We start from the raw sequence: 27758 nt of genomic DNA, 5'->3' as shown, positions 1-27758 counted from the left end.
GCAGAGCCCTGGGTGCCTTGGGACAATGCTGCAAGGAAGCCACGGGGCTGTGTTCTCACCCTTGCCAAGTTTAGAAGTTGTTTGCATGCCAGGATTCTAGAATTAAGCATCTAGAATTATTCTTAAAAAACTGGAATTACCATTTTTTTTTTTTAAAACAGTACGATCTTTAGTTGTGGCTTTCAGAAAGAGCACCGTATGCATATTGCCTGCAGCACGTTCATGGCGTGCCAGCTTTTTCAGTGTGAGATGCAGGCACAGCCTCACAGCTTGAGCAGCAACCTTCTGCCAGGGCATCCATGCTGCTGCAGGGCACAGCTCACCCCTATCTATGCTGCTGCAGTCCTGTCCTCTGCCCAGCACCAAGGTGCTCCCTCTGGGTGGAACAGCAAGCAGGTGAGGGACTTGTGTAGATGCCAGGTTACCCTGAGGCTTTGGGCTCACTGCATCAGGTGAGCAGCACTGGCACCAGTGTTGGTGCCAGCTGGAGGCAGATTGGTGGCAGGGAAAGGAGCAGCAGTACTGCAGTAAGCTTGCTTAAAGTAGCTGGAAGTATAATGGGAAGCTGTTCTTAAGCTTCGGCTGTTGATTCATTCCGGAAGGCAGGGGGTAAGGCATCCAGGGAGGGCTCCAGCCAAGGCACTAGTTACATGGCAACTGAAGCTTCTGGAAGCAACATGAAGCCTTGGAAGTGGCTTCTTTAAACTCATCATCTTCCTCCACCCTCTGTGGCCTTGCACACCTGTTCAAACCCCATAAGATATATTTTTCTAGGAGGTGTACAACTAAAATGAGCTCCATGCTGACCACGTAACAACCCGAAGGGCTGGCATTTATCCTGCTGTGCTGTGAATGTGGCTAACCTTGTGGCTTCACATACCTGGAGGCAGGATCTGCTGGGAAGGCATTCCAGCTCTCTGCTTCACTTGGAGCTCTGTCTTCAGTGGCCCCTGGCCCAACTCAGCAGTGACATCCAGCATTGCTGTGCCCATTGCTCGTCTGTGCCAAGGTGCCAGCCGTGCTGCCATCTCCTCGTTGCTGCTCCGCTCTCAGCAGTACTTGTGGCAGCACGGTGAGCCAGATGGGCAGCACATCTCACCCTGCAGAAATGGGTTTCTTTCCCTCCAGCCAAACCAGCTCTTCCCCATCTGGTTAATCGCTCAGCCGTGGGAAAAGCTGTGCCAGCACCAAGGGAGTGGGATGTGAAGATGGGAATGAGCTCCTGGAGGGGTGTGGGAGGATGAATGCTGGTTCCCAAGCAGCTTCCATGCTGCTTTTGGAAGCATGGGCTGGGTGAACGCAGCTTCTTGTGCGCTGGTGTCTTCGTATTTATTCCAGTGTTTCAGATTCACTGTTGCTTCCTCTCTTCCTCTTTTGCTGTGTGCTGCTCTGTCCTTGAGTCCCACAGTACGTGCTGGTCCAGGTAAGCCCGTGGTGTGCAATCCCTTCCTGCAGCCCCTGGGCTGTCCCAGTCCTGCAGCAGCTAAGCAGCTGTGGGGGGATCCGTCTGCATTAAATGCTACAGCTTCTGCAGTCGTCATGGGAATCATTGGATGCGCTCAGAGATGGAACAGATAAGCACTCTGCCACGCTATCCTCTGTTGACAAGACATTAACATATTTGAATCCAGTGAGGTAAAAGCTTGTGCAGTCACAGGAGCAGGTGCTGAGCATCGGGTCTTTCAGATCTCGGGTGCAGCCCTCTTTTCACCTGGCCTGGCAGTTGTACCTTTATCTCCTAAAGCCACCCCATTCACATAAACATTTGGAGGCCTTTTATTGTATTCTTCGTGAGTATTAAAAATATTGTATTTACTGCAGTGTACAAATGATATCCAAGCTGTTGCTGCCAAACAATGTATTTGGTATCAAGCCATGTTTTAAAGATAAACTCCAATAAAGTTCATACTAAGTGGTTTTATGGACCATTACTTTGGGCCAATTCGTGAGCCGTCATACTAACGTATTTGCAGATGAATTGCCTTCATTACCCTACTAATACAATTAATGTATCTTCTTGCTGTTACCTCCAGTCCTGTGCTTTGTTTCTGTAAGAGGCATAACAGCATTAAATATATAGAAACAGCTTTTACCTGGAAACCTAATGGGCTTTCCGGAGACCTGGGCATGTATCTCAGGAACCATAAAGGCTTTCAGCGCTTTTCTCTTGGCTAGGCAGCACTCACGTTCACCTAATCAGGAGGGAATAAAGCAGTGAAATTCCTCATTCAGGGCAAGATGATGTGTGACGGGGGCCAAAGGGGAGCTTCTGTGCACACATTCACAGCATGTCACCTGAGAAATGTGTATTTGTGGGGGGGAAGAGTGCACATTCTCATTGAGCCTGGGGAGCAATGTGGCTATATGGCACTGGGTTCCTGGGCTGCAGCGTGCTGCCCTTCCTCCTATGCCCTGCCAGCAGCAGCCTGGCAGCTCATGGCTCACCCAGTGCCAGCATCGGTACAGCTGGGCCCTGGCATAGTCTGAGCCAGTGGAATGGGCAGGGGCAGGCAAGGACAGGGACCTTGTGAGCTGCTGCTGAGTGCTGGGGGGAGGAGGAGGAGGCAGCCACCCTCTGGCAGCTCGGTGTGCCCCCGCTGCTGTGCTTGGAGCCCTTTGTCTGCCCCTTTAAGCACTTTGATTTAAAGCCAGCGGAAAAACTATGTATGGTCTCCATTTCCTTTTTCTAAGGTTTCAGCCTATAAAGCTTTCTTTCCAGTAGTGTAGGCACTTGGAGCATGGGAGGGAATGGAGATACCTGTGCAGGTTAGGTGGCTGTTCCTGCTCTGCACCTTGTGGAGTTATACTCCAGCACATCCTTGCGTGGAGGTGTTTCAGGGCAGAGATGTGTTTTGGTCTTAAATTGAGTATTTAGCGGCTCGCATTGCTGTGGTGTAAGGCAGCGTGTGGCTGGGAGCAGGCTGGTGCTGGGGCTGCAGCCAGGTGCTGCTCAGCCCAACTTCCCTGCCTTGTTCTCCGAGCTTCTCAAGTGCCAAAGAATTTATTTTTTAATGAGAAATAACCGTTTGCGTCTTCTGTTTCTGCGTGTGTAACTGTCAGCCTTGCTATGAAGCAGTTAGTTGTTGGTATGTGTTGTAAACATCGCTGGGTACCAAAATTAGTGCTTTGCCTCCTGCTTCTTAAACATAATAGGACATCGTGCTTGCCTGGCAGCCCAGGGACATCTGGTGCTGTCGGAGCAGTCTGTCTTCTGAGATGCTGTGCAGACAGTGTCCTGTCCAGGGTAAAATTTAAAAATAACAGCTAACAAGCTTTTAAAGGAACTCCAACACCAAGTGCCTGGGAGAAGAGGGGGAGAGGAGACTTTGGAAATTCTTTATTCTTCCTGCCTTTCTTAGAACAAAGTTACAAAACTACACTAAGCCCAAGTTTGTATTTTGAGGACTGAAAATGTTTTAAACGAAATCCAGCGTGTGATTTTCAGGATTACTTGCTGTGCTATACAGCATCATGGCGTTAACCTAGTGATTTGTTTTTGGCAGAGCTATTCCAGCAATTTCACTGAACTTCTCCTGTAATCATTTCTGCTGTTCCATTGGGATGTTGGTTTAGAAGTGCAATGGGAAGGAAAGGCTCAGTGACAGCTTTGAAGAGCTCTCTTCATGCAAATCTGTTTTTTTTCCCTCCTATGTAAATGTTAAGGGAAAGTGCAGTAGATATCTAAGCTGTTAAATGTGAACCGACTGAGTTTTCTGCCTCAGTAAGGCTTACATCCACTCTTTTGCTGTTGTACTTCAGACACTGTGCTGGGGGAGCGGGTTGAGCTGGACCCGCTCTGTGCTCCCTGAGGTGCTCGGGGGGCTGCTCGGTGCAGAGCTGGGTGACCTGGAGAGCTGGCAGCTGTTCTGCTGCAGCTGGAACGCTCCCATCTGCTATCCAATGGCCTGGGCTGGCTGTGCGGGGCAGCAGACGCAGGGCTGAGCTGTCGGCCTGGCCTCAGCCTCGTGCCAGTGCCCCTCGTACCTGTGAGGCTCTTTGCGTTGCTCAGGGACCACGCAGCCCTGCCTGGCTTGTCACTGTTCTGATGAGATGCTGGGACTTTCGAGTGCTTTTTTGTTGTTCTTTTCAGTTTCCTTCTAACCAAAACATAACGGTGTAAGGTCTGTGGGCTTCCTAATCAGACATCTTTAAAAAAATTACCGCCAGTTGAACCCAAACTAATATTTCCATACACAGTGTAAACTTAATTTACGTAGAATGGCTGTGCTGCACGTTTAATGGCCTCTGTTTTTATTCAGTTTTTCAAATAAATTCTGATGGAATTAATGAGACCCAAGTTAATTGTAAGGCTCTTTTCTTCTAGAAATGACGGCTGTTACTGCAGGCAACGTGAACTTCAGATGGGACCCCAAAAGCCTGGAGATCAGAACGCTGGCAGTCGAGAGGCTGCTCGAGCCTCTTGTTACACAGGTAAGAGAGAAAAAAGGTGTGGGAACAGCCTTCCTAGGGACGATTACCTGTTTTGCTGTGCTGTTTCAATCAACTAACTCAGGGCTTCTAGAAGAGCACTGCAAACCCAGGGAGGGGGAAGAAGGCGGAGATGGATTCATTTTATTTTAGCAGTTACTGGGCACAGCTCTGTGCTTCCTCAGTGCATGATTAGGCACAGCATTTCAATTAGAGATGCAGAAATACGTTTTAGTAATTAATGTTCCATTGCTAATATGCTGTTTCTCACCTCTATTTTGTGTGCTATGTTGCTAATTTGTTATGTATTTACAAAGCTGTGTTGTGTCGCTTAGGAACTGATACTGAGAGATGACAAAGCCCCTTGCCATGAAGCCGTTAGTGCTTGCTAAAAGGAAGGTCTCCTAAGTTTTCTTTGAGATTCTGAAGGGGGCTCTAAATATAGGTAGAGAGATTCAGATAAATGGTGAAATTTCTGATGGATTATTTTATTAATTTCAAAGCAATGAGGCAACACTTTCCTACTTCCTGTGAATGATGATTGCAAGCTATCCATAGCAGCCTCGTGTTGTGTATCAGTTACCAACTGCTCCTAACGGGGTCCCACTTAAATGCCATAAAAGCACATTTCTTGTTACTTTTTCAGTATCTGTTACAATATATGCATACTTTTTTTTAATTTCTGCCTACGCTTCACACTGGGTTTGTGAATTAAAGCTTATGCGTGATGTACATTGCTGAGTAAAATGCATGGTAAAATACAGGAGACTGCAGTGAGTCTTGTGAATGTAATCTGCACCTTTGGGGCATTTTAAAGGCTCTCAGGAAATAATCTTTCTCTTCCAGACCTAGTAAAGTACACTGGAGAGATGTAACTCATGTTTCTAGTGTTACTTTCCTGAACTGTAGAATTTGTCAAGTGACAGTATGAACTGGACCCAACTTGAGCAAAGCACGAACTGACGCGATCAAGTTATGTTTCCCATGTGTATGTCCCTTTGTTTGCCATGCTGTAGTCTGTGCTTTTGAAAGAACTTGCCATTTGTTCCCTCCAGGTGCACAGCTGGGCTATAGCGTGATTGCTGTATAGCTCAGAACCTGGAGTTGCCAATGGAGTCTTTCCTTATCGGAAGTCGTCCTAATCTGGAGAACTTCACTGAGGAAAGGACCTTTTTGGCCATTGTCTGTAACCTATTTCTAAAGTAGCACAGCAGGCAGTACTGACAATCCCAAATTTTGTGAATGATGAGACTGGCAAAACATGGAGAGGAAAGTTGAGTAAATTGCCTTGCTGCAACTAGCTTTTTATTTGTAGTACATGATGAATTGAGACTACCGGATGCGAATGCTTTCCATTAAAAAGAGCAGCAATACTCCCAGCAGATGGCTTTACCTCTGTGATTCAACGTGAACCAACCTACTGAGAAGATGGATTCAGCTCAGAGGACCTCCATGTCAGCAGTCCTTGGGCTTTCCAGAGCATTCATTTTTTTAGCTTTGTAATGTAATGTCCCTTTGAAATAGCTTTGTATGAATTTTGCTAGGCTTAAGAAAGGGAAGAAGTGAGAGGAGGAAAAAAAAGCAAATGAAAAAATATTTGTGGGTTTTGTGACATTTATATGCATTGGATTGAAGGAGATAGATCTTGATCTTAAGCTAATGGAGTACCTGGTGGTCATCTGACCAGAGAGGACGCTGCTCCCAGCAGGGCTGTAGTCTAAAGCATGAAACTTTGATACACTCATTGATTACAGGAGGATTGTCAGCATTGGCTTTGGGTTGGTTTGAGAAATAGTGAGCTCTAAGAAGTGTTTTGCTTTGCACCTGATTGTTTGGCTGTAATATTCTCTAGTGTTGATGGAAAAGCTGCTGTGTTGCTAGATTTCTGTAGAGCACGACTTCTGCCTTGTTTTGAGTCTTTTTGTGTCTGGAGAACTATCCCAAGCTAATTATCCTCAAGTTGGTTCCTTTGTGTGTGATGCCAAATAGCTCTGGTCTGTTGGTGGGATTGCAGTTTATTAAAAATACAAATAGAAATCAATTCTTAACATTTTCAGGTCTGCTGATGCTTCTGAAAAAATCTCTGAGCGGTTTAGCCGAATTTTGAAAGCTCATCTAACGAACCAGAAAGCATGGTAATGTTTAAAGAGAAGTGAAAAACACTCGTTTGCAAATCTAACCTTTGGAGCTGACAGCAGAGCAAGTGTTACAAATACGGTGTTTAAGAAAATTGCACGTGCATGGCCTTGCTGTCAGACTGATAAACTTCTAATTTCTTCTCCTTCCATTCATACCTTTAGGTTACAACATTGGTTAACACCAGTAACAAGGGCCCCTCTAATAAAAAGCGAGGCCGCTCCAAGAAGGCCCATGTTTTGGCTGCCTCAGTTGAACAAGCAACAGAGAATTTCCTGGACAAAGGAGACAAAATAGCGAAAGAGAGCCAGTTCCTTAAAGAGGAGCTGGTAGCAGCTGTGGAAGATGTTCGCAAACAAGGTAAGAGCTTTTAGAACTAGGTTTTTTCATAGCAAATAGAACTGTTTCCATTTCTCTTTGCTGTTATTTCTAACAATTTGACTCCTCTGTTTGTGTGGATTGTCAGTATGACTGGCTGGCTTCCTCTAGCAGCAATATTAACTGGGCAGATTTGGAAATCAGATGATGTCCCAAGTAGAGATTCAGAGAGACAAAGGCTGAGGCTTTGAAGAGCGTAAAAAATTCAATTTAGGCTGAAAAGTAACCTTCCTCCCCATAAACCACCCCTATAAATGTTATGAAACCACATCTCAGATACTTGTCAATAACTTCTGCAAAATTTGGATGTGTTTGAAACAGCGTTGTAGGAAGAAGAGCTGAATATTGACTTAGAACTGGATGTCTTGAATATGCAAAATGTAAACAGTGACAAACAGAATACAAGGACCTTGATTAAGTATTCCAGACTTCCTCCCCCACATCTAGTGTTGATTTTTGTCATTTTCCTTGTTGCTTTTCTTGCAGGTCTTTTCAAAGAAAGCCTATGGAGCCGGCTTACTTTAAAATATGCACTAGTAAATGTTGTTGCTCATAAATCATTTATCATTCTTCCAGTCATGAGCCTTTTCTATGCTTCAGTGAAACCCAGTCAACTGGTATTAATGGTGGTTGCTGCTGCAAAAAAAACAAAAACTCATTAGCATTAATTACTTGTTTGTAGCTGAAGTTGCACGGTGATGAAATATTAGTTGAAAATGGTTTCAGTTCTGGATGAGCCTGGTTGACAGACCAAAGAAAGGTCCTTATAAGAAGGCTGCAATGTAAGGGGCTAATTGAGTTGGCTTAACTTAACAACAGCAAACAAAAGCAGAAGAGACCCTGTTGTCCTGAAGGCTTTTAATTCTTTGGCGCTTGCTTGATTGGGAGTCAGAGTTCATCTGTGAGTATCTTCACATCACTCTTAGTGATACTGGTGTGCGAGGGAGTTGTACTTGGTCCTTGGGAATGCAAAATTGCATTATCTGAATTTGTGTGTGCATATTGCAGTGAGAAGCTGGCAGGAAAAACTGACGCAAGAGGCTTCAGTACGAGTCTTCAACTTCTTTCTTGTTTGAGATGAGGCAAGCCTGATGCCCAGACTTCCCTGCTCTATTGCTCTTTGGCAGAGGAGGAATAGTTTAGAGCTGAGAGATGCTGGAGAAAAAATACTTCTACTAGAATGTTGTTTTGCTGCTTCTTCATTTCATGCTACCTGTGGCTTGCAGGAAGCTTGGTGCACGGGGAAAACAGCTGCATCCGTTTTCAGAAGCTGTGTGGGTAAGCATTAGACCAAAAGGTGCAACTGAATACAACTGGTGCCCACAGCAGTTTGTGGGGATGCAGTCATCGTGTGGCTGAGCTGGGGCAGCACTGCGGGGCTAAGGCCTGTGTCCCTGGTGTGGTGGCAGTGCCTGGGCAGCTGGGGCAGAGTGGAGCAACTCGTCAGAAGGAAATAAAACCTTCGAGGTAATCAGAAGCAAATGGTGGAAAATGAGATGCGACAGACTGTGGAAGTGAGGGTTATTGTTGCCCTGCTGACAGGGTTGCACTTTGGTAGCGCTAATGATAGGAGATACAAACTTGCAGAACGCATTTGTATGCAGTGTCTGCACCTCAGAAGCGCTTCCAGTGGCGTGGTAGAGCGGTGGAGTTCACAGACTGGGGAAATGAGAGTGCAGCAAATAGCCCCTGCCTGTCAGCGCTCAAGGCAATTGGCCACTGCCCGTAGTAACGCGCTCCAGCTTTTGGTCAGCCCTGAAGCGGTTGGGCAGCTGGACTTGCTGATCTTTGTAGATGCCTTCCAATTGAGCTAATCTGTTCTAAAGCATCTGCTTAGCAAACATTTTGGGTGCTGGTGCATTTATATGCCATTTGCAATGGGAGGCAAAAAGCAGAGAGCAGAATCTGGATGCCTGGGTCAGCAGCAGGGCGATAGCAGAGAGGCTGTGTCTGTGAAGGCGGCGGTAGGATTATAGATGTGTAGCCCAATTTATCTTCAGCAGGAGACAGGAAAATAGAATTAATAATGCCTCTATTTAGAATAGGGAGAGGTTTAGATACCGTAATAAAAAGAGATGAATGAATCTGGACAGAGGTTATGAAGATGATTAGAACAATAGATAACTTGTCTCATCGGAGAAAATTAAAATTTTTTTTTACCCTAGCAAGAAGATGGAGAGGGTACACGATTTTAGTGAGCACACTTGTTCATAAAATCTACTTGTTGGGGGTAAAAACAAAGAAGTGGAAAGAGCTATTTAGAATGAAGGATAGTATGGCTACATACTAAATCAATGTAAGTGGATCACTTCAAAGTCTTCCTGATTTTAGAATGGGAGAATAAATTACAACTTGCTTAAAATATTAAACAGCTTCACAGAATATCCCGAAGTGGGATTTCTGGCCTTGTAAGGTTTTGGACTTCTGACTTCTTTTAAAGCAGTGAAACTTCTTAAAGGAGAAAATATTAGTGGGAACAGAACTGCAATGTTTGTCTTGCTGTGGCTTTAGAAAAACTGTAGTGGTGGGGCTGATGTGAACTCTGATCCAGCATCCTTGTGTTACGCTGATTTCTGCCGTTACAACTTCGCTGGACAATACAAGGGCTGCTAACAGCCTTGCCTGCTCTTATTTCCCACACCTCAAGCTCCCGCTCCGTGCTTGTTATCGTTACAGGAGTTTGCCCTCTTTGAAGAGCCAAGGGCTGGTGCAGGTTGAAGTGGCAGCCCTGCTGGTGCTTTTGGAGCTGTTATGAAACCAACAGGGTATTTACCCAGACGCTTGGCCCTAAGATGGGCTGTGAGCCCTGGAGTCGAGAAGGAAGCTTCTCTCGGGTCGTGCTGACCATGCTATTCCTGTTCTCCTGCTGTGCTGGCTGTAGTTTGCTGCCTCTGTGTATCAGTGTGTTCACTTACACTGTGGATCCTCATACTGTGTTCTTACTTTCGCATTTCTTCCAGTGGTATTTTTACATTAAAGACCAAATATTAAAGCTTAAAATTAGAAACCGTAAACCTGTGTGTAGGGTTTGAGGTAAGAGAATGGATAGTCTTAGGAATCCTGGGGGTTTGGGTTGTTCCATGGTTGCACTGCGGGGCAGTGAGCAGACTGATTCAGTGTGGTTTCTCTCAGCCCTTTGCTTGAGTGAAATTTTCTCTAGAACTGAACAGTGGGGCAAAATATGAAAGCGTAAGAAAGGTGTCTTTTTTTTTTTTTTTAGCTGTACTTCACACGAGATGCAGAGCTTAAGGGTTTCAAAAGAACAGAAGGAAGCCAGCTGCACAAATAGTGTAGTTAAACACTGAAATCTTCTTTGAAAACTCAACTTTACAAGTCTGTTGTGACCAATTAGCTTAATTTCTTCAAAGACTACGGAGTTCTTGCTTGTTCTGCAAGAAAAACATTTTAGGAGAATTCCTCTCGTTGTATTGAAGTAATTCCCCAGCCAAGGACTGGAGACCTTTGGAAAGCTGTAAGCGAAGGGAGCTCCGAGACAGCTCTTGGCAGGCTGCAGATGAGTGTTATATGTGGCACATGGATTGAACTGAAGGTACAATTTGAAGAATTAACAAAGCTTTTGTTTCCCTAAGCATCAATTCCCCATATTCATGTGGCAAAAGGAAATTTGAAATACGGGCTTTAATAAAGAATCAAGGACTGTCTGCTAGAGTGCATTAGGGACTGTGTCCTTCATATCAGGAAGCTGGGGCAGCCCTCTGTGCCCCTCATGGAGGACAGTGAAGGTGGAAGGGAGGGCTCGGTACACAGAGTAACGCGGTGTTCAGGCTCTGGCTTTATCCTCCCCATCATTTGGCAGGAAACAGGGGGCTCTGGGGAGATGAATTGGTGCCATGCACAGATGGGGGAATGGCCTGGGTGAGAACGAGCAGCGAGCTGCAGAGTCGCAGGATGGGGGCACCGGTGGCTACCCAGGCAGAGGCATGGCCAGTCACACTGGTGTCTGCCAGGCCTGTAAAATGGCTCTGAAATGCTGAGGAAGAGTATGCAGGAAAGGGCACGCTGACAGCATTCCTTCTATTTCTGATACTGAGAGTGAAGCAGCCTGGAGACAGGCTTTAATCTGCAGGGTGCTGAAGGGCACGAGATGATGGGCATGAATTTGCAGCTTGAAGGAAAAAAAAAAAAAAGGAAAAGTCAAAGCCTGTGTGTCCCCTAAATGCACATAGGTCTCCCCTGCCTCGGCCCTGCCTGCCTCCTCTGCTCTGCCAGCCAGCGCTCGCAGGGAGCAAGCCTCCTCTGTCATGGTCATCGTGCAGCGCGCTGCTGAGGAGGATTAATAGTGCTGTCTGAAAGTGCTGTCAGACCCTGTGGGCATGGTGGGAATGAGACTAGAAAATGGGTAATTTTCTTTTGATGGACTAAAATCTTAATATTTCTGAAATGGGCTTTGTTCCATTAGATTTAATTGAATTCTTAGTATTTTATTGACAAGATCATAGTGTGGCTACCAGTGCCTCTTCTTTTCTTGGTTCTTTTATTATCTTTCCCTTATAGTATCTAGTGAAAAATCTGAGGTGATATTGGAAAAACAGATTGCTCCTGTAAGAATTCATATCAGCTGTATAATCTGAGTTGCAGTCTGATACTTTTACAGTGTGTATCTTTAACTCTTAAATCCCGCTTTCAAGCTTGCTTTCTTAGCTCTGGCTCAGGTTTGAGAATGAGAAGATGATGTTGCATCAAACTCGAACTCCTAATGCACACCACGTGTGGTAGCAGGGCAGAGGCCGGGGCAGGGTTCCCTCCTGTCCTTTGGATCTGCTTACAATAACCACACCTGCTGAGGCTTCTTTCTCATTAGTCTGGAAGCCAGCTTTCTTTAGTTCATAGGGAAAAAAAAAATAAATGCAACAATCTTAAATTTAATCTTCCATTAATTCGGTGAAGCCAGTAGTTATCTTTTGACACTCTGACAAGCTGTTTGAAACTTACTAAATCTTTAAAATCTCTCATTAAAATAAAAAGGAGGAGCGTTTCATTTCAGGACTGGCATGTAAGGTGGTGATTTAAGCGACGGATGGAAGATTATCATATTTTTTAGCCTCATTTAGTGATTTCTGAAGGTTGAGTGAACCGAGTGGCCACCTCCAAGCTGTTTTGAATAGGAAATCGGTGAAAACAATGTCTTCTTTCTTTGGAGAGAAGGGGGGGAGGGGAGACAGTGAGAATTCTACATATAAATGAGGGAGGGAATATGCCCAGAACCGAGCTCATGACAAATATATCTTAAAACCTGAGGTTGTTCATAGATTTTTTTTTTAACTCGTGGTAAAGTGAATTTCACTATTATTTGTCTCTTCTAGAATAAATAGTCATGTCAGCTACATAATTTCATAATCTCATGGCTCGTCGTTTTCTAGCACTGGAGGAATATTGTCCTTCACCCATGTGAAAAACTATGGCTCTTAATGCTTGTTAAAGTAATGAGTCATAGCCCTCAAAAAGTTGGGTAGGAGATAGTTGTAGATTGATGCTTATAGCTGGTCTGTACTTGCACAGCAGGTTTGTCATATGTCACAGTGCTGAAGTAGTGCATTTTTTATCTTAAAATGTTGTATGCCATTCTTGGAACTAGTATTTAAGATGATGGAAGGATGTTGCACAGCAGGGAGCATCTGAGCGGAGCGGAGTGTCTGCGTGTGGTTGCTCGGACGGGCTGCTGGCTGTGCTGGAAGCTCTTCCAGGGCAAGTGTTTGATGGTTAACGTCAGGCTCTCTGCTTGTAGGTGATTTTTGCGTGGTTTAAGTGTGCTTCCCATGTGGGGTTTTGCCTCTGATTGGTTTGCTATGTGAGTGCGTTATGGGCAGGGTGATGCTGCAGCATCACCATGGGATTCAGGTGCAGGTCTCTCCCAGCACTGTTTGGTGGTGGGGTCACTGGGAAGCTCTCATTTCTGAAGCGCTGTTTGTGGTTCTTTTCTCATCTGTGAGAAATGTTCAGTTTATGTGCTGGCGCTTGTGCAGACGAGCATTTCTCATACGGGTTTGGGAAGCCTCTGGCACAGCAGCCAGCCACTGGATAGTCAGTATGCTTTTCTGGTCATCTCTGATTGCCCGCGGATCTTTGACCTCGAGCACCCAGTGTTTTCTAAACTATATCCTAGCTGTTCTCCAAATGTTTCCAAAATGTAAAGAGATCAAAGAGCAATAATGTGGATTCCAAACCTAGTTGCTGTGCTGGTAGAAACAAAATGCTGTCCTTGAGAGGGAGGTGGGAAAAAAAGGCTAGTTTTACTTCTCTGAGTATATGCAGAAATTACTCTTACGGCTTCTGGATGAATTTTTCTAGCCATTTAAAGCAGCGTTTGCTTTCATAGTTACCCTGTTGCACTGTTACTATCTGAAATCCAAATTCTCTCCTGCAGCAGATGCAGCCCCACAGGCTATGAAATGCTGGAGCGTGTCAGGAGGCAGAGCCTTGCCCTGCGTGCAGACTGCGGCACAGCCGGCCAGGTCCTGGCTCCCAGTTGTTTACAGCCCCACGAGCTGTGGTGCTGCTCTGTGTGCTTACAGGGTGTTCTGCTGCCTTCTGCTTGAAAGCAGGGCTTCCACTTAATGAAAGCACTGTCATCTTTGGAATAACCACACTCTGCAGTTCTGCATGTAACAGCTGTGCCACTTGTATTTGCCTCCCCAGAGGACCGTGGTGTACCAAAGCACCTGCATAGTTTGAAATAGGGACCAAAGTGTGGTTTCCAAACCCTTCCTCCCTCCTGCACCACTCCCTCAGTTCTGTGACGACCATGCTTGGAGGCAGCAGAAATGCTGGCTGTATTTAAGCAAATGCTTTTTGTTGTCACAGCCCAGTCTGTCTCTCTCAGGAACACTTACACCCTGAAAGAAATGCTGTGACAGTAACGTGGGGCCATCTCCTCTTGCAGGTGACCTGATGAAGAGTGCCTCGGGGGAGTTTGCTGATGACCCCTGCTCCTCAGTGAAACGTGGCAACATGGTGCGAGCGGCGCGTGCCCTGCTCTCTGCTGTGACTCGGCTGCTGATTCTGGCTGACATGGCAGACGTCTACAAGCTGCTGGTTCAACTGAAAGTAGTAAGTGCAGGCCTGAGCTGGGCCTGGCGTGCCGCACTGAGCCCGGGGCTCTCACTCGCCGTGCCTTGCCTCTGGAGCACTGGGAGCTGGAGGACTCTTTGTCTTGGGGTGCAGCTGATGATTGTGAAAACAACCAGCGGACACTGTCGATAGCTTTTGATGCTGTGTTGCGCTTCATTCTCAACTTTTAGTGTTGAGACTAATGCACCATGGCCAGTGAACTGCAGATGATAATCAGATCTTTTAATCATCAAGAAATAATTTGGTTTTCTCATTGACTTCTACTCTCATGTAGCTAGCAGATATGACTAGCTATTAGTAGAAACAAGTAGCTTCAGTGAACTAAATAAAAATGAATGTGATTAAAATTTCAATTTTTTTTTTTTGCAAGTAGGAGGTGGGTGGTTTGTGCAGAACTTGAGATGCAGTGAGGCTCAGTGCTGGGCTGACTTCAGCTGGGTTTTGATGTTCTGCCCTTGGCAGCCACAGCTCCACCAGGGCCCTGGTCTCTTCCAGTTACGCATTCTTGGCTGTCCCTGGTAGCTGACGACTATGAAAGAGTAGCTAAGCCTGAGGTATAGTTAGCCTTGACATGTCTCTCTCTGGGGGGGAAAAAAAAAAAAAAAAGGAAGGAGAGGAAAATCACTTTGTCTGCTTTGAAAACACATTCTGAATAGCTTTGTAAACTGTGGACGGGTTACTTGGGAAAAACATGTGAATATGTATTCTTTTAGGTAGAAGAAGGTATCTTGAAATTAAGGAATGCTGGCACTGAGCAGGATCTGGGTATCCAGTACAAAGCCCTCAAACCAGAAGTGGACAAACTTAACATAATGGCAGCCAAAAGACAGCAGGTATAGTGATGGCAGTTCTTTCTTCTATATACTGTTTCTTATTCTTTTTCAAAATAAGAAAATAAGGCAGCCTTGCTGCTCGGAGGGGCTACTTGTTGCTTCTACTAATTTTTTTTTTTTACTTTTTGTTTGTTTTGGAATACTTTGTCTTGCACTCGGTGACGTTTAGGAAACTGAATGGCACTTGCCTGGTAAGCAGAAAATCTGCTCAGCTATAAAACACCGCTTCTGACTGAGGTTTCCTTGATAGCATTTGTTTATGTTAATGCTTTAGTACCTCTGTGAAGTGCTGCTTCTATAGAATTGCACTGATGCATGTCAAGATGTCCCATTTTGAAGCAGTGCAGGTAAGGAAGGAGAACTGGGACATGACTTAGTGCCTGGTGCTCTCACCACAAGACCATGCTGCCTTTGTGGCTGGCACCAATGTGCTGTCATGGCTAGGCACAGAATTACAACTCTTTTCAAGCAGCGATGCAGCACACCAAGGCTGGTCTTGCCCTGAAAAGCCCATTTGAGAAGGGTTTTAAAGTCCAGTGCTTCGTGTATGTTCTGTATTTGCATAGCTAGCGCTTAACCTCAATTGCATGTAGAATTTGTTCTTGTGCAACATCACTGTTGTGACTCATTCCTATGTAAGGTAAGTCTTAAGAGAAAGGTGTAGGCAGTCTGATTTATCTGAAATAGCGTAATTTTTGTAGGCTGTATTTTTTGTTCTGCTGATCTATACAAACCAAAACTGTTTATGTACCTCTGACGCTACTTGTTTTCTTGCATGGATTTATCTTTGAAAATAAACTGGGAACAGTTTTAAATGGATTGCTGGTTGGTTATGTATCTAGAATCTGATTGCAGTAAATGGGAATGGGGTTGTGATGGCAATACAATAAATGTCCTTAAACTGCTTTGTGATGGATTGTTTTACACTATGGGAAGTGGTTGTGTTAAATCTGTAAATCTGTAAGCCTGCTTGGAGTGCCCTCGCTGCTTAGTGTGTGTCTTACAGAGGTCGTGTATTACTCATTCATTTTGAAGAGTCTGTCAGATTATTTTTTTTTTCTATTGGAAAAGCAGCCCACTTCTTCATTTTCATCACCTCTCTGTAAGGCTTAAGAGATAACTTTAAGGTGTTCATGCTCCTAATAATTGCGTTACTTCTTCCTTTTTATTAACTCTGCTGCTTGTTCTGGACTCGGAAGCTCTCTCCATTCATAGTGCTTAGATTCCAAAGCAGAGATGATGATGCTTTAAAGAATTGCAGCAGTGAGTATTTGTGAAAGGACTTACGGGCTCGCTCAGTCTTAAATTAGTAATAATTATAGTCATTGGATTAATTTTCTCCATTTGGAGATGAACAAGAAGTTGAGTGATATTCTTGTTCCTCTGAAATGAAGTATGTGAGTCTCTTGAGGGAAGTGAACTCCATCCTCTAGGTGTGATTAAAGAAAACATACTAGTTTTGAGTATTGGAGTTAAATTTAAGATCTGGCTTCTCAGATGCAAAATTCATTACATGGTTCCTGTGGTTGAACTGCTCCACGCAGAACAACCATATGAATTTCTCATGAAATATCTCTATGCTAATTGCACAAACTCATTGGATTAATTACTTCTGAAAGAGAGCCAGAAGACTAATGTCAGTGATGGTCAGAGATTACCTTTCTTTTTTCTTCCTCTAGTTAAATAATGCTTGTCACTTATCTCTTGGCATCTTAAAGTACATATGGAAAAGTGAGGTCACAGCTTCTGCGTTTTCCTGATGTAGTGGTATTGTCTGCTTTCAGAGAGCTGGTCCTTTACTGTGGCAAGGAGCAAGCACGTCTTGGGTTTTGAAATGTGGAGCTGTGAATTGCCCTATAATACTTCTTTTATTTGAGTTTGTATGGAGCTGTTGTGTTCTAAGATTAGTTGAGCTATTAATAATAGGAATATGGGGAAAGCTCAAGGTTGAGCTAGACTTGAGCATACTAGGCAAAGAATCTGCCTGTCTCTTGAAGATGCGGGAGGACAGTGTATGGATTATATGTGGGGACTGTTTTCAATGGCTTCTTTCTTTAATTTTCCTAATAGGAACTGAAAGATGTGGGTCACCGTGATCAGATGGCGGCAGCCAGAGGAATCCTGCAGAAGAACGTTCCTATTCTCTATACTGCATCTCAGGCCTGTCTGCAGCACCCTGATGTAGCTGCGTACAAAGCCAACCGGGACTTGATCTACAAACAGCTTCAGCAGGCAGTCACGGGCATCTCCAATGCAGCTCAAGCAACTGCGTCAGATGATGCTGCCCAGCAGCAGGGTGGAGGTGGAGAGCTGGCTTATGCTCTGAACAATTTTGATGTAAGTTCTGAACCTGTACATAAAAAGTGGCAACTCCAACTATTGTGTTCGCTTACCTGGTTTACGAGCAACATCTTTTATTTGCTACCTGAAAAAATCATTTTCTTCGAAATGCTGCAAGTCCCAGGTGAAGCAGGCTTTTATTTTTTTTTTCAAAATTGGCTCTTTCAAAACTAAGATTGATAAAATATAGAAAGGAGAAATGCAGTTCTCAATGATTGAAGGCTGTCAAGTTAAACTAGCTCAGAAATAGCTGTTAGCCTATTGCTACGTTAGATGAAAGCCCTTGGTTTATTTGAAATTGATTATTTCATAATATATTTGTGTAATTTATTCCTGTGGGTGACAGAAACGACTTATTAAAAGTGAATAATGTATTTGGAATTGCCCAAAACTACCTATTGAGAAGAACTTAGAGTGGGAAGTTTAATGTGAAATCTAATTGGGAATGAAGTCACTTCAAACCTGTGTGTTGTACCGATCTGTCATTTTCTTTACCTTGTGTTCTGTAAGTTACCAAGGATAGCCATACACTTCTACTGAGAATGCTTTCCTTTTGAAGCCACTATTTTGTGTCTACTGCTGATCCAGTTTGAGAATTTTAAACACCTTGGAACTAGATTCCCTCTAAAACTTTTTTAATATCACAGGACAGTCACTCAGAAAATGCTTAGTCTTTTTTTGCCAAATATTGTTCACCTTTTCCTCTTTTGCTCTTGCCACCTCTGCTCCTCTACATTACTTTCTTCAATATTTCTTAACTTCTTTTAACATCTCCCTAAAGGATAAAATACTATTTGAGGTTTTCCCTGTACTGAATATGAAGCTTTTCTCTGTCATCTCTTGGGTTACAAGAGGACATCGTGGATATCTTGATCTTTGTGACAGATTTCAGTTTTAAATCTATCTCAAATTCTGTCAGTTGTACATTCAGCTACATATGTTTGAAGAACTTGCGTTGGGTTAACACCCAGAGGATCACAGGTTCGCTCAGATCTGTAGGACAGGAAGGCAGTTCTAGAACCAGCACACAATGCTGAGGGCTGGCTCTGGTACGTAGAACTGAAAAACATGTCAGTTCCAATTTGTATATTGGCTAATCTTGCTCAAACCATTTAATATGATTTGTGATACGTGCTCGTATTTTACTGTGAGCTCTAATATATGGCCAGAGACTTTCTGAGTGTTGCAGCTTGCCTTGAGCTTCTGAACTAACAGCAGCAGGGCTTGTTCAGCAGGCCAGCCTGAATGGGCATTGTGTGCGATGGCTTTGTCTGCTCGGCCTCGCCAAAGGAGACAGACAAAACAAATGTGCCCAGGTTCTGTGCAGATGTTATCCCTGCACTTCATTTCCTGTTAACATGTGAATGTTATTGTGCTCTTGTAATAGAGGTTTTGCACACCCCTCCCAAATGCTTCAGTGTTTCTGCTGCGATGGTAAAATATTAAATGACTACCAGTAGATAACAAGATAGTGATTATCTCTAGCTTATGTGGTGCAATTTTGGGGTTGTAGCGTACTACCACTGTGTACCTGAATGGCTAAAATTTTCAGGAAAAATGGGAATATTAGAAGAACGTGTGCTGTGTCTAAACCTGCTGTGAAGTCTGTGGTTACTCAGCTGGGAGACTAATTGTGCTGACGTTAATGTTGAAATTAGCTGGCATACACACTGACTGTCGAAAACTCCTACTGCAAAAAGCTTTGGGGCTTCTTTCATAATGAGTTAGCAACATCTTTCCATCCTATCCCCTTAACTGGGAGAAAACCTATGCAAACCCTAAACAAATCAGTAAACCTTGAAATGGTCCAATTATTTTGCTTAAACTGCGGAACCTGTTTAAATGAGCCACCTGGAAGTAATCACAAGGTGATGCATGCTACACTACTTCTTCCTGGTGAACTCTGTCTGGGTGATGATGTTGGCCCCTTGAAAAGCAGGTGCATCAGTATTGCTTATTTAGCCTCAAGTCTCTCAATACAAGCTGTGCTTACTAATAATCCTTCAAAATGAAGCTGTGAGAGACTTCTGCCATGAAGAAATCCATTTATATGCTATTCTTGTCATTTGTGTCATTTTACTTGAATTTGAAAATACTGTTGTATTTACCTGTATAATTGCATACTAGTAAAGGAAGGAGGACTTGATAAACTAGGACAGCAGAGTACTATATATAGAACTAATTTTGGACATTTGTTTTTCTTGGGTTTTTTTTTGTTCATGTTGAGGTAATTATATCTGACAAGTTTAAATAGTGAAGGCATGTCCGGATTGACATGTAGTTAAGAAGAGTTCTGTGCTTTGAACTTTATTAATGCTGGCACATTTGATTTTTGCCATTCATATAATGAGACTTCTTGTGGCCGAGTTGGGTTTAGCTGTCAAAGCAGCACAAGAAATGACTAGCAACCTAATGTGCTGGGGAACCTGTTAGTAATTTTACTAAACTACTCAAGAAAAATTGCTCTCAGTGCCAAAATTTTGTTTGCTTTTTATGCCTGATCAGGGGGTTGCTGTAAACGTTTGTCTTCTTGATGACCTAACAGTAGCTTACTGCTCAGTCTGACTGCTAACTTCTGAAACCTTTATTTTACCAGAAACAAATTATTGTGGATCCATCGACCTTCAGTGAGGAACGTTTTAGGCCTTCCCTGGAAGAGCGCCTGGAGAGCATCATTAGCGGAGCAGCCCTGATGGCTGATTCATCCTGCACACGTGATGACCGACGGGAACGTATAGTTGCAGAGTGTAATGCGGTGCGACAGGCCTTGCAGGATCTGCTTTCAGAATACATGGGGAATGTGAGTATCTTCTGTTCTGTTTGTTTATTTAGTTTCTGTGGTTTTTTTTTGTTTTTTTTTAACTCCATGCGATTATCCAAAAAGGAGAATGAAAGCTGTGGGTCTGAAAGCTGGTCTACTCTGCCCTCAGATAGGATTAGAACATTAGCCAGGAGTCCTGAAAGGTTTGTCGGAAGGCCAGCCTGGAGGCAGAATTGAGCACATTTAAATCATCTGTGATACTTACCTTAAAATTGATCTCCGCTCTTCAGAAATGGTTATCATTGCATTGACCCTTCAGTAATGTTTTTGGTTATAACTCTTACGTGTTGCTTTGTATAGAAATCCTGTGGAATTAGGCTGTCTTCTTCACCATATCAGTTTGTATAAGGTAACTTAGCCTATGGAAAAAGTAGGACTTCTTCACTTTTTTTGATGCTTCAACATTTTAAATGTGTGAACTTCTTAGCTAAAGTCATAGATTTTTCAGAATCAAGTTAATTTGCTGTTGCTACTCCATTTAATCAGAAGGGATGTACAAAGCTAAAGCTGAATACTGAGTAAGAAATTCTGGGAACAGTTTGCTCAGTTGGACTGAGCATCTAGCATTTATACATTACACTGCATGTAAGTACACAGTATTTGAAGCTTGAATTTGTTTCTACAGTTGGAAAAAGTGTTATGTCATGAAGATGAGCTTCTGAGTTTGAAGGTGTCATGATATAATATCAGATGCTGCCTCTTTCTTGGCTCAAGGGGTTTTAATCTGAATCGCTTTAGCTGTGTTGAGGGATGAGCTTGGGATATCATAAGATTTAAACAATGTCAAGTCTCTAAATATTCTAAAAGAGAATTGGTTTCAGGTGAAAAGTTGTGGAAATTGCAGCAATGAAATGGCTTGTACTATCATGGCAAGTAAAATTAGCTGAAGAAATCATAGTGGGGCGAGGTGAAGCCTGATTTGCACTTGAGGTAAAACACAGCTCAGAGGTATTTTCTTTAGATGGTGGAATTCATTCAGCAGTGCTGCGGAGTTAAGCGTGCTACCTTTTGAATCTGCTGTTTCTTGGTGAAAGATACTTCAGCATGAGGTAACGGTGGTCTGAAGCCTGCACGTGTGAGTGAGGGCGTTGTTTGGATAGCAGAGGCATGCAGTGAGTGGTAAAGGAGAAAGAAAAACAAGAATTTCTGTTTACCAGTGGAAGACAAGGACAAAGTAATTGAACAAAACTGGAAGACAAGTCCTGTATAACTGGAAGACAAGTCCTGTATAGCTGGCGGGCTGAGCTAGGTACTTCACGTAGCCTGTCTTAACTGCTTGTGAAAGTAACTTGTGCTCAGCATTGACATTATATGGAGCTTGAGACTGCAGCGGGGAACCAGCCACCATGTTGTGCCATTTAAAATGCCTTTTGGAGCAGGATGTTTTGCTAGTGCATGATGCATCTGGAACAGTCCCTTGAACAAATGTGCTGCTGGATTGGATGCAGGCCTATCAGCACAACAGAATAAAGCACCACCAAATGCAAATGAAAAATACGGAAGAGGTCATGCTCAGTCCTGCGCACGAAGGATTCGGTGCATCTCTCTCATTGATGGTTGGTCAATACCTGGGTAAGATTCTAGAGCTTTGACTTCCTTGGGCCCAAAAGCCTATCTTGCTCCTCTGGCTGTGTAGTGCTGTCTCCGATATGCAAGTTAAAGTAATCATGCCAAGATGGAAAGAATGTATTCCCTATGTTATCTCTTTTAACACATTGTGAAATTAGTGGAGCATACTGAATTTTTTCAAAGTCACTGCTATGTTATGATTGTAGACAGTGTAGTTGGGAAAATGAGATTAGAAATTCAGTGAAATGGAGTGGAAAAAGCAATAGATAAATTATGGTGAAAATGTGGGATGATGTGTAAAAATCCATACTGAGGGCAGGAAAAAATCAGGATGATAAAGCTGAAGAATGAATAGTAGCTGGGGACCTAAACAGTGGAAAAAGCTATGGCTCATCTACAGAAAGGGTAGGGATGTGCTACTTACAGTCACAGTGGAGGAAATGTCATAGTGTGTGTGTATGAGATACCCACAGCACAGTACCCAGCCAGCTCCTGTTGTGCTTTTCTCCAGTCTTCCTTTGAAGGTGGGGATGAATCAGGAATTAAATCTGTTAATTGCACCATGCTTGCAGTGCACTGTAAATCTTGTTTGAGTGGTGGAATAAGAACTATTTATTGGCCAAGTGTAAAAATTCAGAGACGAGATTGAATGAGGAATATGCTGAAAAGGTTGAAGCACAAGAATGTCTTGAGGCAGATTCTGTTTTAGTTTTAATGCCTTCTGTTTTAGTGGCTTCTTCTAGCTTCTGGGTTTTCTTTCAGATCTTTGGTAATAAAAAGGCTTTTTCCATAGGTAGTTTATAACTCAAAGTTTAGTGCTTTGGACCCTTGGTTTAACTGTCTCCTTGGGCCTGTCCCCAAGGGTTCTGTAAGTCTGCAAGCATTGCTGGCTGTGTTATGATGTGCGGCAGAAGCTTCTGTTCAAATACAATTTTCAGTAATAAAGAAACTGAATCATAGAAGCCCTTGACCCCTGCATTTGCTGGCATGGTGATGAAACCTGTGATTACATCATTAAAAGAAGGGCAAGAGTTGCTTGTTCAGTAGTTCATTATAAAAGTTACATCTTCCTTATTTGGATTGGTGTGCGTTTTATTTCCTTTTCCATCTGACTGTTTTCAAAACAGAAGAATAGCCCAAACTGGTCCAACTAAATTTACATCAAGGCCAGTCTCCTGTCTTGACAGCAGTCAATAGCAGATGCCTACAAGAAAGACGACGGTAATGAGGGAGGTATGTACTTTTCCTTGCCCAAAATAGCTCCCAGATAGTAGCAGTCTGTAGCTCAGATAGTTCCAGAGCTAGCATTGCTGGCTGTGTTTAATAGCTCTTGATGGACTTTCCTCCAATGAATCTGTCTTGTTTTTCTGAACCCTTATAAACTTTCAGCATCCATAAACTGGTGAACTCCTTGATAAAGAAAATTAATGATCTTTGCATTAAGAAACATCTTTCTGTTTGAAGCAGAGTTGTTTCATTTCAGAGAAGGCCCTGAGCAGCTATTCCTCGCTCACCCTTCTCTGTGCCGCTTGGTTCAGAGCCATGCCACCTCCTCTTTCCTGGAATGAAGTGTCCTACTTTCATTAGTTGCTTGCCAAGACAAAGACTTCTGACACCACCTCTCAGCTTGGGCTGTCCTCATTACTAACCAGCATGGTGCAGGAGAATGGGATTTGAAGAGGGAATGAGGACTTGATGCCCTTTCTTATCTCTTTTGCAGAACTTTTATCAGCTGGCTGTAGCCAAGTCCTATGTGGTAGGTGCTGGTTGGCAGTTGGTGTCTCCGTGCTGAGTCATTCGGGGGGGTCTGAGAGAAGAACCACAGTGTGGCAGTGATCAGGAGGTGTTTCAAGAGTGTACTTCTGAGTGCAAACGCCAGTGTAGGTGCATTTCTCAATATCCCACTGAGGCTGGTCTGTGTCTTCAGGTTCCCTTTGAGATCTGGGGACCAGAATTTCATCTGATCCATTTGGTCTGGAATTCAGGCATGCTCTTGATTCGTAGAATTATGATAAACGCTCTAGTACAATGTTATAGTGTTTTTCTGATTTCTTTTTTTTCTAGTCCTGTCCTAATAATGTCTAATATTTGATTTGCTTTCTGATAGCTGCTGAACACTGAGTTGATACTGTGATGAAACTGCTACACGAAAATCTAGCTTCTGAGTCGTAGGGCCTGAGTCTGTTTTTGTGAATGTGAAGTCAGATGGTCTTGTGCATCACTTAATACCTCTTGTCTCTTGAACTTCATCTGCAGTTTTATTAGCCGATGTCTTGATTTATACCCTAAAAATGCCAACTGTTCATCCCTTAATTGTAGCATTCAATTTTTCAGTGATTTTTTTTCTCCTTCATCTTCCATTTTCCCCCAAGGAGAACTGACTTCCATTATGGCTTTTGCTCATTTCAGCCTCATGACTCTAATAAGAAATAGTTTCCCTTTTTAAACTAGCACTGCAGATCCCTCCTGGATTCAAATAGCAAACATGAATATCTGAGTGTGATTTTTCTTTTTCTTTTTTTTTTTTTAACTTTGAGTAAGCTTTATTCTTAGTGCTAGTGCTGAATGGCACAGCAAAAGTGAGAAGGCTTAACAAAATTCTTTATTGATTCTGACTAGCACTGTAAAAGCAGAGTAGTCCAAGGTCTTGGATTGGAGTTCAACTGCCTAGAATGCAATAAATTACCCACCTTAGTCATAGCTGAACTTGTAATATAAATAATCAATGGCAAGAGTCAGATCTTTGTGTGATGTTGCATTTAGGCATTCACGGCGTGTATTTTATTAATTAAATGGAAAAAAAGTTCAAAGCATATGTGAGTTTAGTTGGATGTTGATACCAGTCTTTGAGAGAGGAGGACAGAACAAAGCACCTACTTGAATGTTGCTCGAGATCAGTGCTACACCAGCAAAGAATATGATAAGAAAGCTAGGATTGAGAGTTCAGGAGTTCTTACAAAAGACGTTTTTAATTGTATCTTGTTATAACTTCATAACTTTATGTAGGTAGATGTTGACTGACTCTGGTTTGGCCCCCAAAGAAAATACATGAATCTGAATATTTCTGGACAGTGCCACCAATTTCTCCTTTGCACTAGCAGATGCTGTGATACCTTCCCTGATGCAGAGAGCAGGTACAATGCTTGTTTCTGCTTTTCTGTTCTGTACTGGTGTACCCTCCCTTAAATTTATATGCTTGACTTTTGTTGCAAGTTATATTATCTAGAGTAGTTGAAGAAGAAGAAAAAAAAAAAAAGAACAGGGAGCTAATTAGTGCTGAAATATTTCTGCATCTTTAAGAAGCAGGAATATAGAATGGAGAAGTAGAAATATCCTGAAAAATCCGCAAACTCGAAGTTGTGATGCTGTGCTCTGTGCTGGAACTCTCCTTGGGCATTATTAGTGTAGAGCATGGACAGCTTGACTTCATCTTAGCGACTGTGTTAGATGTGAGAGACATAGGAGGTCGTGGCTTTTGAGGTTGGGGTTTTACAGGTTGGGAAGGAGAGTGCAGGGTGTCAGCTGGAAGCTGAGCCAGGAGCTTGCAGTCTGAGCTGTTTGACTATGCTGAACTTGCAAAAGATACCAGTCTGCTCTACTTGGCTGGTTGACGTGGAAGACTTAAAATAAGGACTTCCTTCAGCTTCTGACAGTCCATTTTTCTTGTTTGGCTTTGTGGGACGTGGGCTGTTGGGTTTCTTTCCATGAACACTGCTTTTGAGACAGAGTAGTGATTGGAGGTGACAAGAAATGCACAGAGAAGTCTCATTTTTGAAGTATATTCTGTACCCCACCGATGTCTAGAGCTTCTGACTACCCTTGCAGATGCACACAAGTAACGGACTTGTACTTGCATAAACTTTGTCAGAAGCTCTAGTTTGGCTAGCATGGGATGTGAACCCAGAGCCCCATTGTGTACAACATGCTCTTGTACAATAAAATCCCTTGTTACTACATTTGGAAACGATAAATCGTGTTACATAAAGTAGTTTGACAGGTCCTATTTCAATGGGAATTTTAATGCTTTCATATTATCATTCTGACTGTGTCCTTGGCTGTCTGGATTGCATTAGAGGTGCTTGGCAGCAAATGGAGAAAAACCGTTTGGGGCCAGCTTCAGAGCCAGCATTCCAGGCACAGATTATTTCAGCTCATTTTTCCAGTTTCCATGCTCTGCTTGGGCTCAAGAACCATAGCAGGGTGTGTTGGGTGGTAGGGATCGGGGGAGTGTTACATTTCTTTAATAACAGATTTCCAACAGTTGCAAAGCACATCTTGAAGGTAAGCGAAGCTGCTGAACTGCAGGCTGCACGCTGGCTAGAGTGCCTTGGCTCTCAGGATGCCTGATGTGGATATCACCACTTCTGGTTTTAGACTTGGTGGTCTCATGTCTTGCTAAATGCTAGTTTTTGGACATTGTTTCCATGTTTAGTGTGCTTAGGGAAATGTGCTACCCCAAACAAGTACGCTTGTTTTCCTGATCGTAATTCCACTGGTTTGCTTTTCTTTCCTAGAGCTCCTTTGAGCATCTCAGGTGCTTGAAAGTGAATGGACAAGAGAGATCTAGCTCATACCTTCAGTATGTTTGTGGAGAAGTAGTTTTATCTTCAGAACTACCAGTGAAGAGTATTTCTACCTCTGACACATGAGAGTTTTAGGATAGAGATGCTTTCATTATTAATTTGCCTATTAATAATATTCACCTGCAGCTTTGTATTCCCATTAAGGGTCCAGGTTCAGAAAGGAATACATGTAAATTTGCACATAACTGTTAAACTTATGTTCAGTTTATCCATGCATTTGGAAGAGCTCTTGCACAGCCCTTTTAATGAAGGCGGCTGTATCTGTGGAAATGTGTATGTGAATGAAAATGGCAGACTGATCCATATTTATGATAGATGCTGATTAAAAAAAAAATCCTGCCTTGAGATAATCTACCCTTTCTTTTTAATATTGTTTCTGTCAGTTTAAGATGGTTGAATGCTGAAGTGATGGACACGGCTTGAAAGCCTCTGGATTTTCCTTTCACAGACATTGCTGTTTAGCAGAGAGCTACGCTGTTCTGCTGGGCACTCATTTCCATAGACGTTACCAGATTGACAACAGTGCCACTTTAAATAAATAAATAAATTTCTGAAGTGATACTGTTTTTAAGTTGGTAGTGCTTGCAGGGTGATATGAAGTAAATAAGCAAGCATGCTTGGAGCAAAGCCTGATGAGTGTTCATTTCATTAGCTTGATGTTTCTGAGCCCCAACAAGGAGCTTCCAGGTTGCTTCCCCATCGTCCTGGCTTGGGACTTGGCACGGGCTGTGCTTTCAGAGCATGTTCTGAGAGCTCTTCTGAGGTAACAGTATCAGACCAGTGGAAAGAAGAGGAAGAATTCACGTGTGCTGAATACTTTTTCAGGCCCAAGGCGGCCTTTGTGCTGAGCAGTGAAAATGTGTTTCTTAAAGAACAGCATGGTGGTTGTAATTACTTTCAGGGAAATATGCCCTTAGGGAAGCTCAGCACAGCTCAAGTGACACCTGAAGTCTAGTTCCAGAACGGGCTCAGCAGCCTGTTGGTATCATTGCTCTCCTCCATGTGCTGCTTGCAACCTCTGCTACTAGCCACCTACTGCCAAACAAGCAGCAAAAACTTTTAAAGTGGAGTATTTTGACAGCATTTGGGATTTAGTCTAAATTGCATTTCGTAGTTGTAATCCGCTTGCAGTCCTCGTGTGCTTTTCAGTATTTTTGTTGCAGATTCTTAACACGCATTGAAAAAGGAAGGCTGCTGCCCTTCAAGAGCAGCTAAATTCTGCTGGAGCAGAGCTGGAGGCAAGTGCAATCCATAAACAGGAGATCCGGGTCGTGCAGGTACCTCACGTGGCTGCGGTGGGCTCTGTCCTACCCGCTCCCTGCTGCCCTGCCCCAGCCCTCAGCTTTGTAATGGCAAAACATTTGTTTTCCCTTTCCTGTCAGCTATGCTATCTCCAGTGTTAACACATCTAATATTACACAATACAGATCCTTCTTAATTTAATTGTTCAGATGGCCTTTAAGATGGGTGGAAAGAAGACTTGAAATAAGCGGTGCCTGCTTATTTGTGATGTGGCACTCAGCAGCATTTCACTCCTCCTGAGCTGTAAGCCATTTTACGTAAATGTGCATGAATTCTACG

The 27758-nt window shown here is 43.3% G+C and overlaps 1 protein-coding gene across 1 annotated transcript in view; it reads left to right on the top strand.

Annotated features, from left to right (window-relative positions):
* The window catches only part of CTNNA1 (catenin alpha 1), a 93405-nt gene continuing 69938 nt past the window's right edge, over positions 4292–27758 (top strand). Inside the window, exons 1-6 of the mRNA XM_021410931.1 lie at positions 4292–4431; positions 6729–6924; positions 13844–14010; positions 14745–14864; positions 16935–17201; positions 19801–20004. Of these exons, the coding sequence (XP_021266606.1) occupies positions 4327–4431; positions 6729–6924; positions 13844–14010; positions 14745–14864; positions 16935–17201; positions 19801–20004 (1059 nt within the window). The 5' untranslated portion in view covers positions 4292–4326. The remainder of the gene's footprint in view (positions 4432–6728; positions 6925–13843; positions 14011–14744; positions 14865–16934; positions 17202–19800; positions 20005–27758) is intronic.

This window comes from Numida meleagris, chromosome 12 (genome assembly GCF_002078875.1).
Source record: "Numida meleagris isolate 19003 breed g44 Domestic line chromosome 12, NumMel1.0, whole genome shotgun sequence".
NCBI classification, from domain to species: Eukaryota; Metazoa; Chordata; class Aves; order Galliformes; family Numididae; genus Numida; species Numida meleagris.
The sequence above is the reverse complement of the archived record's forward strand: the minus strand, read 5'-3'. Positions and strand labels throughout refer to the sequence as shown.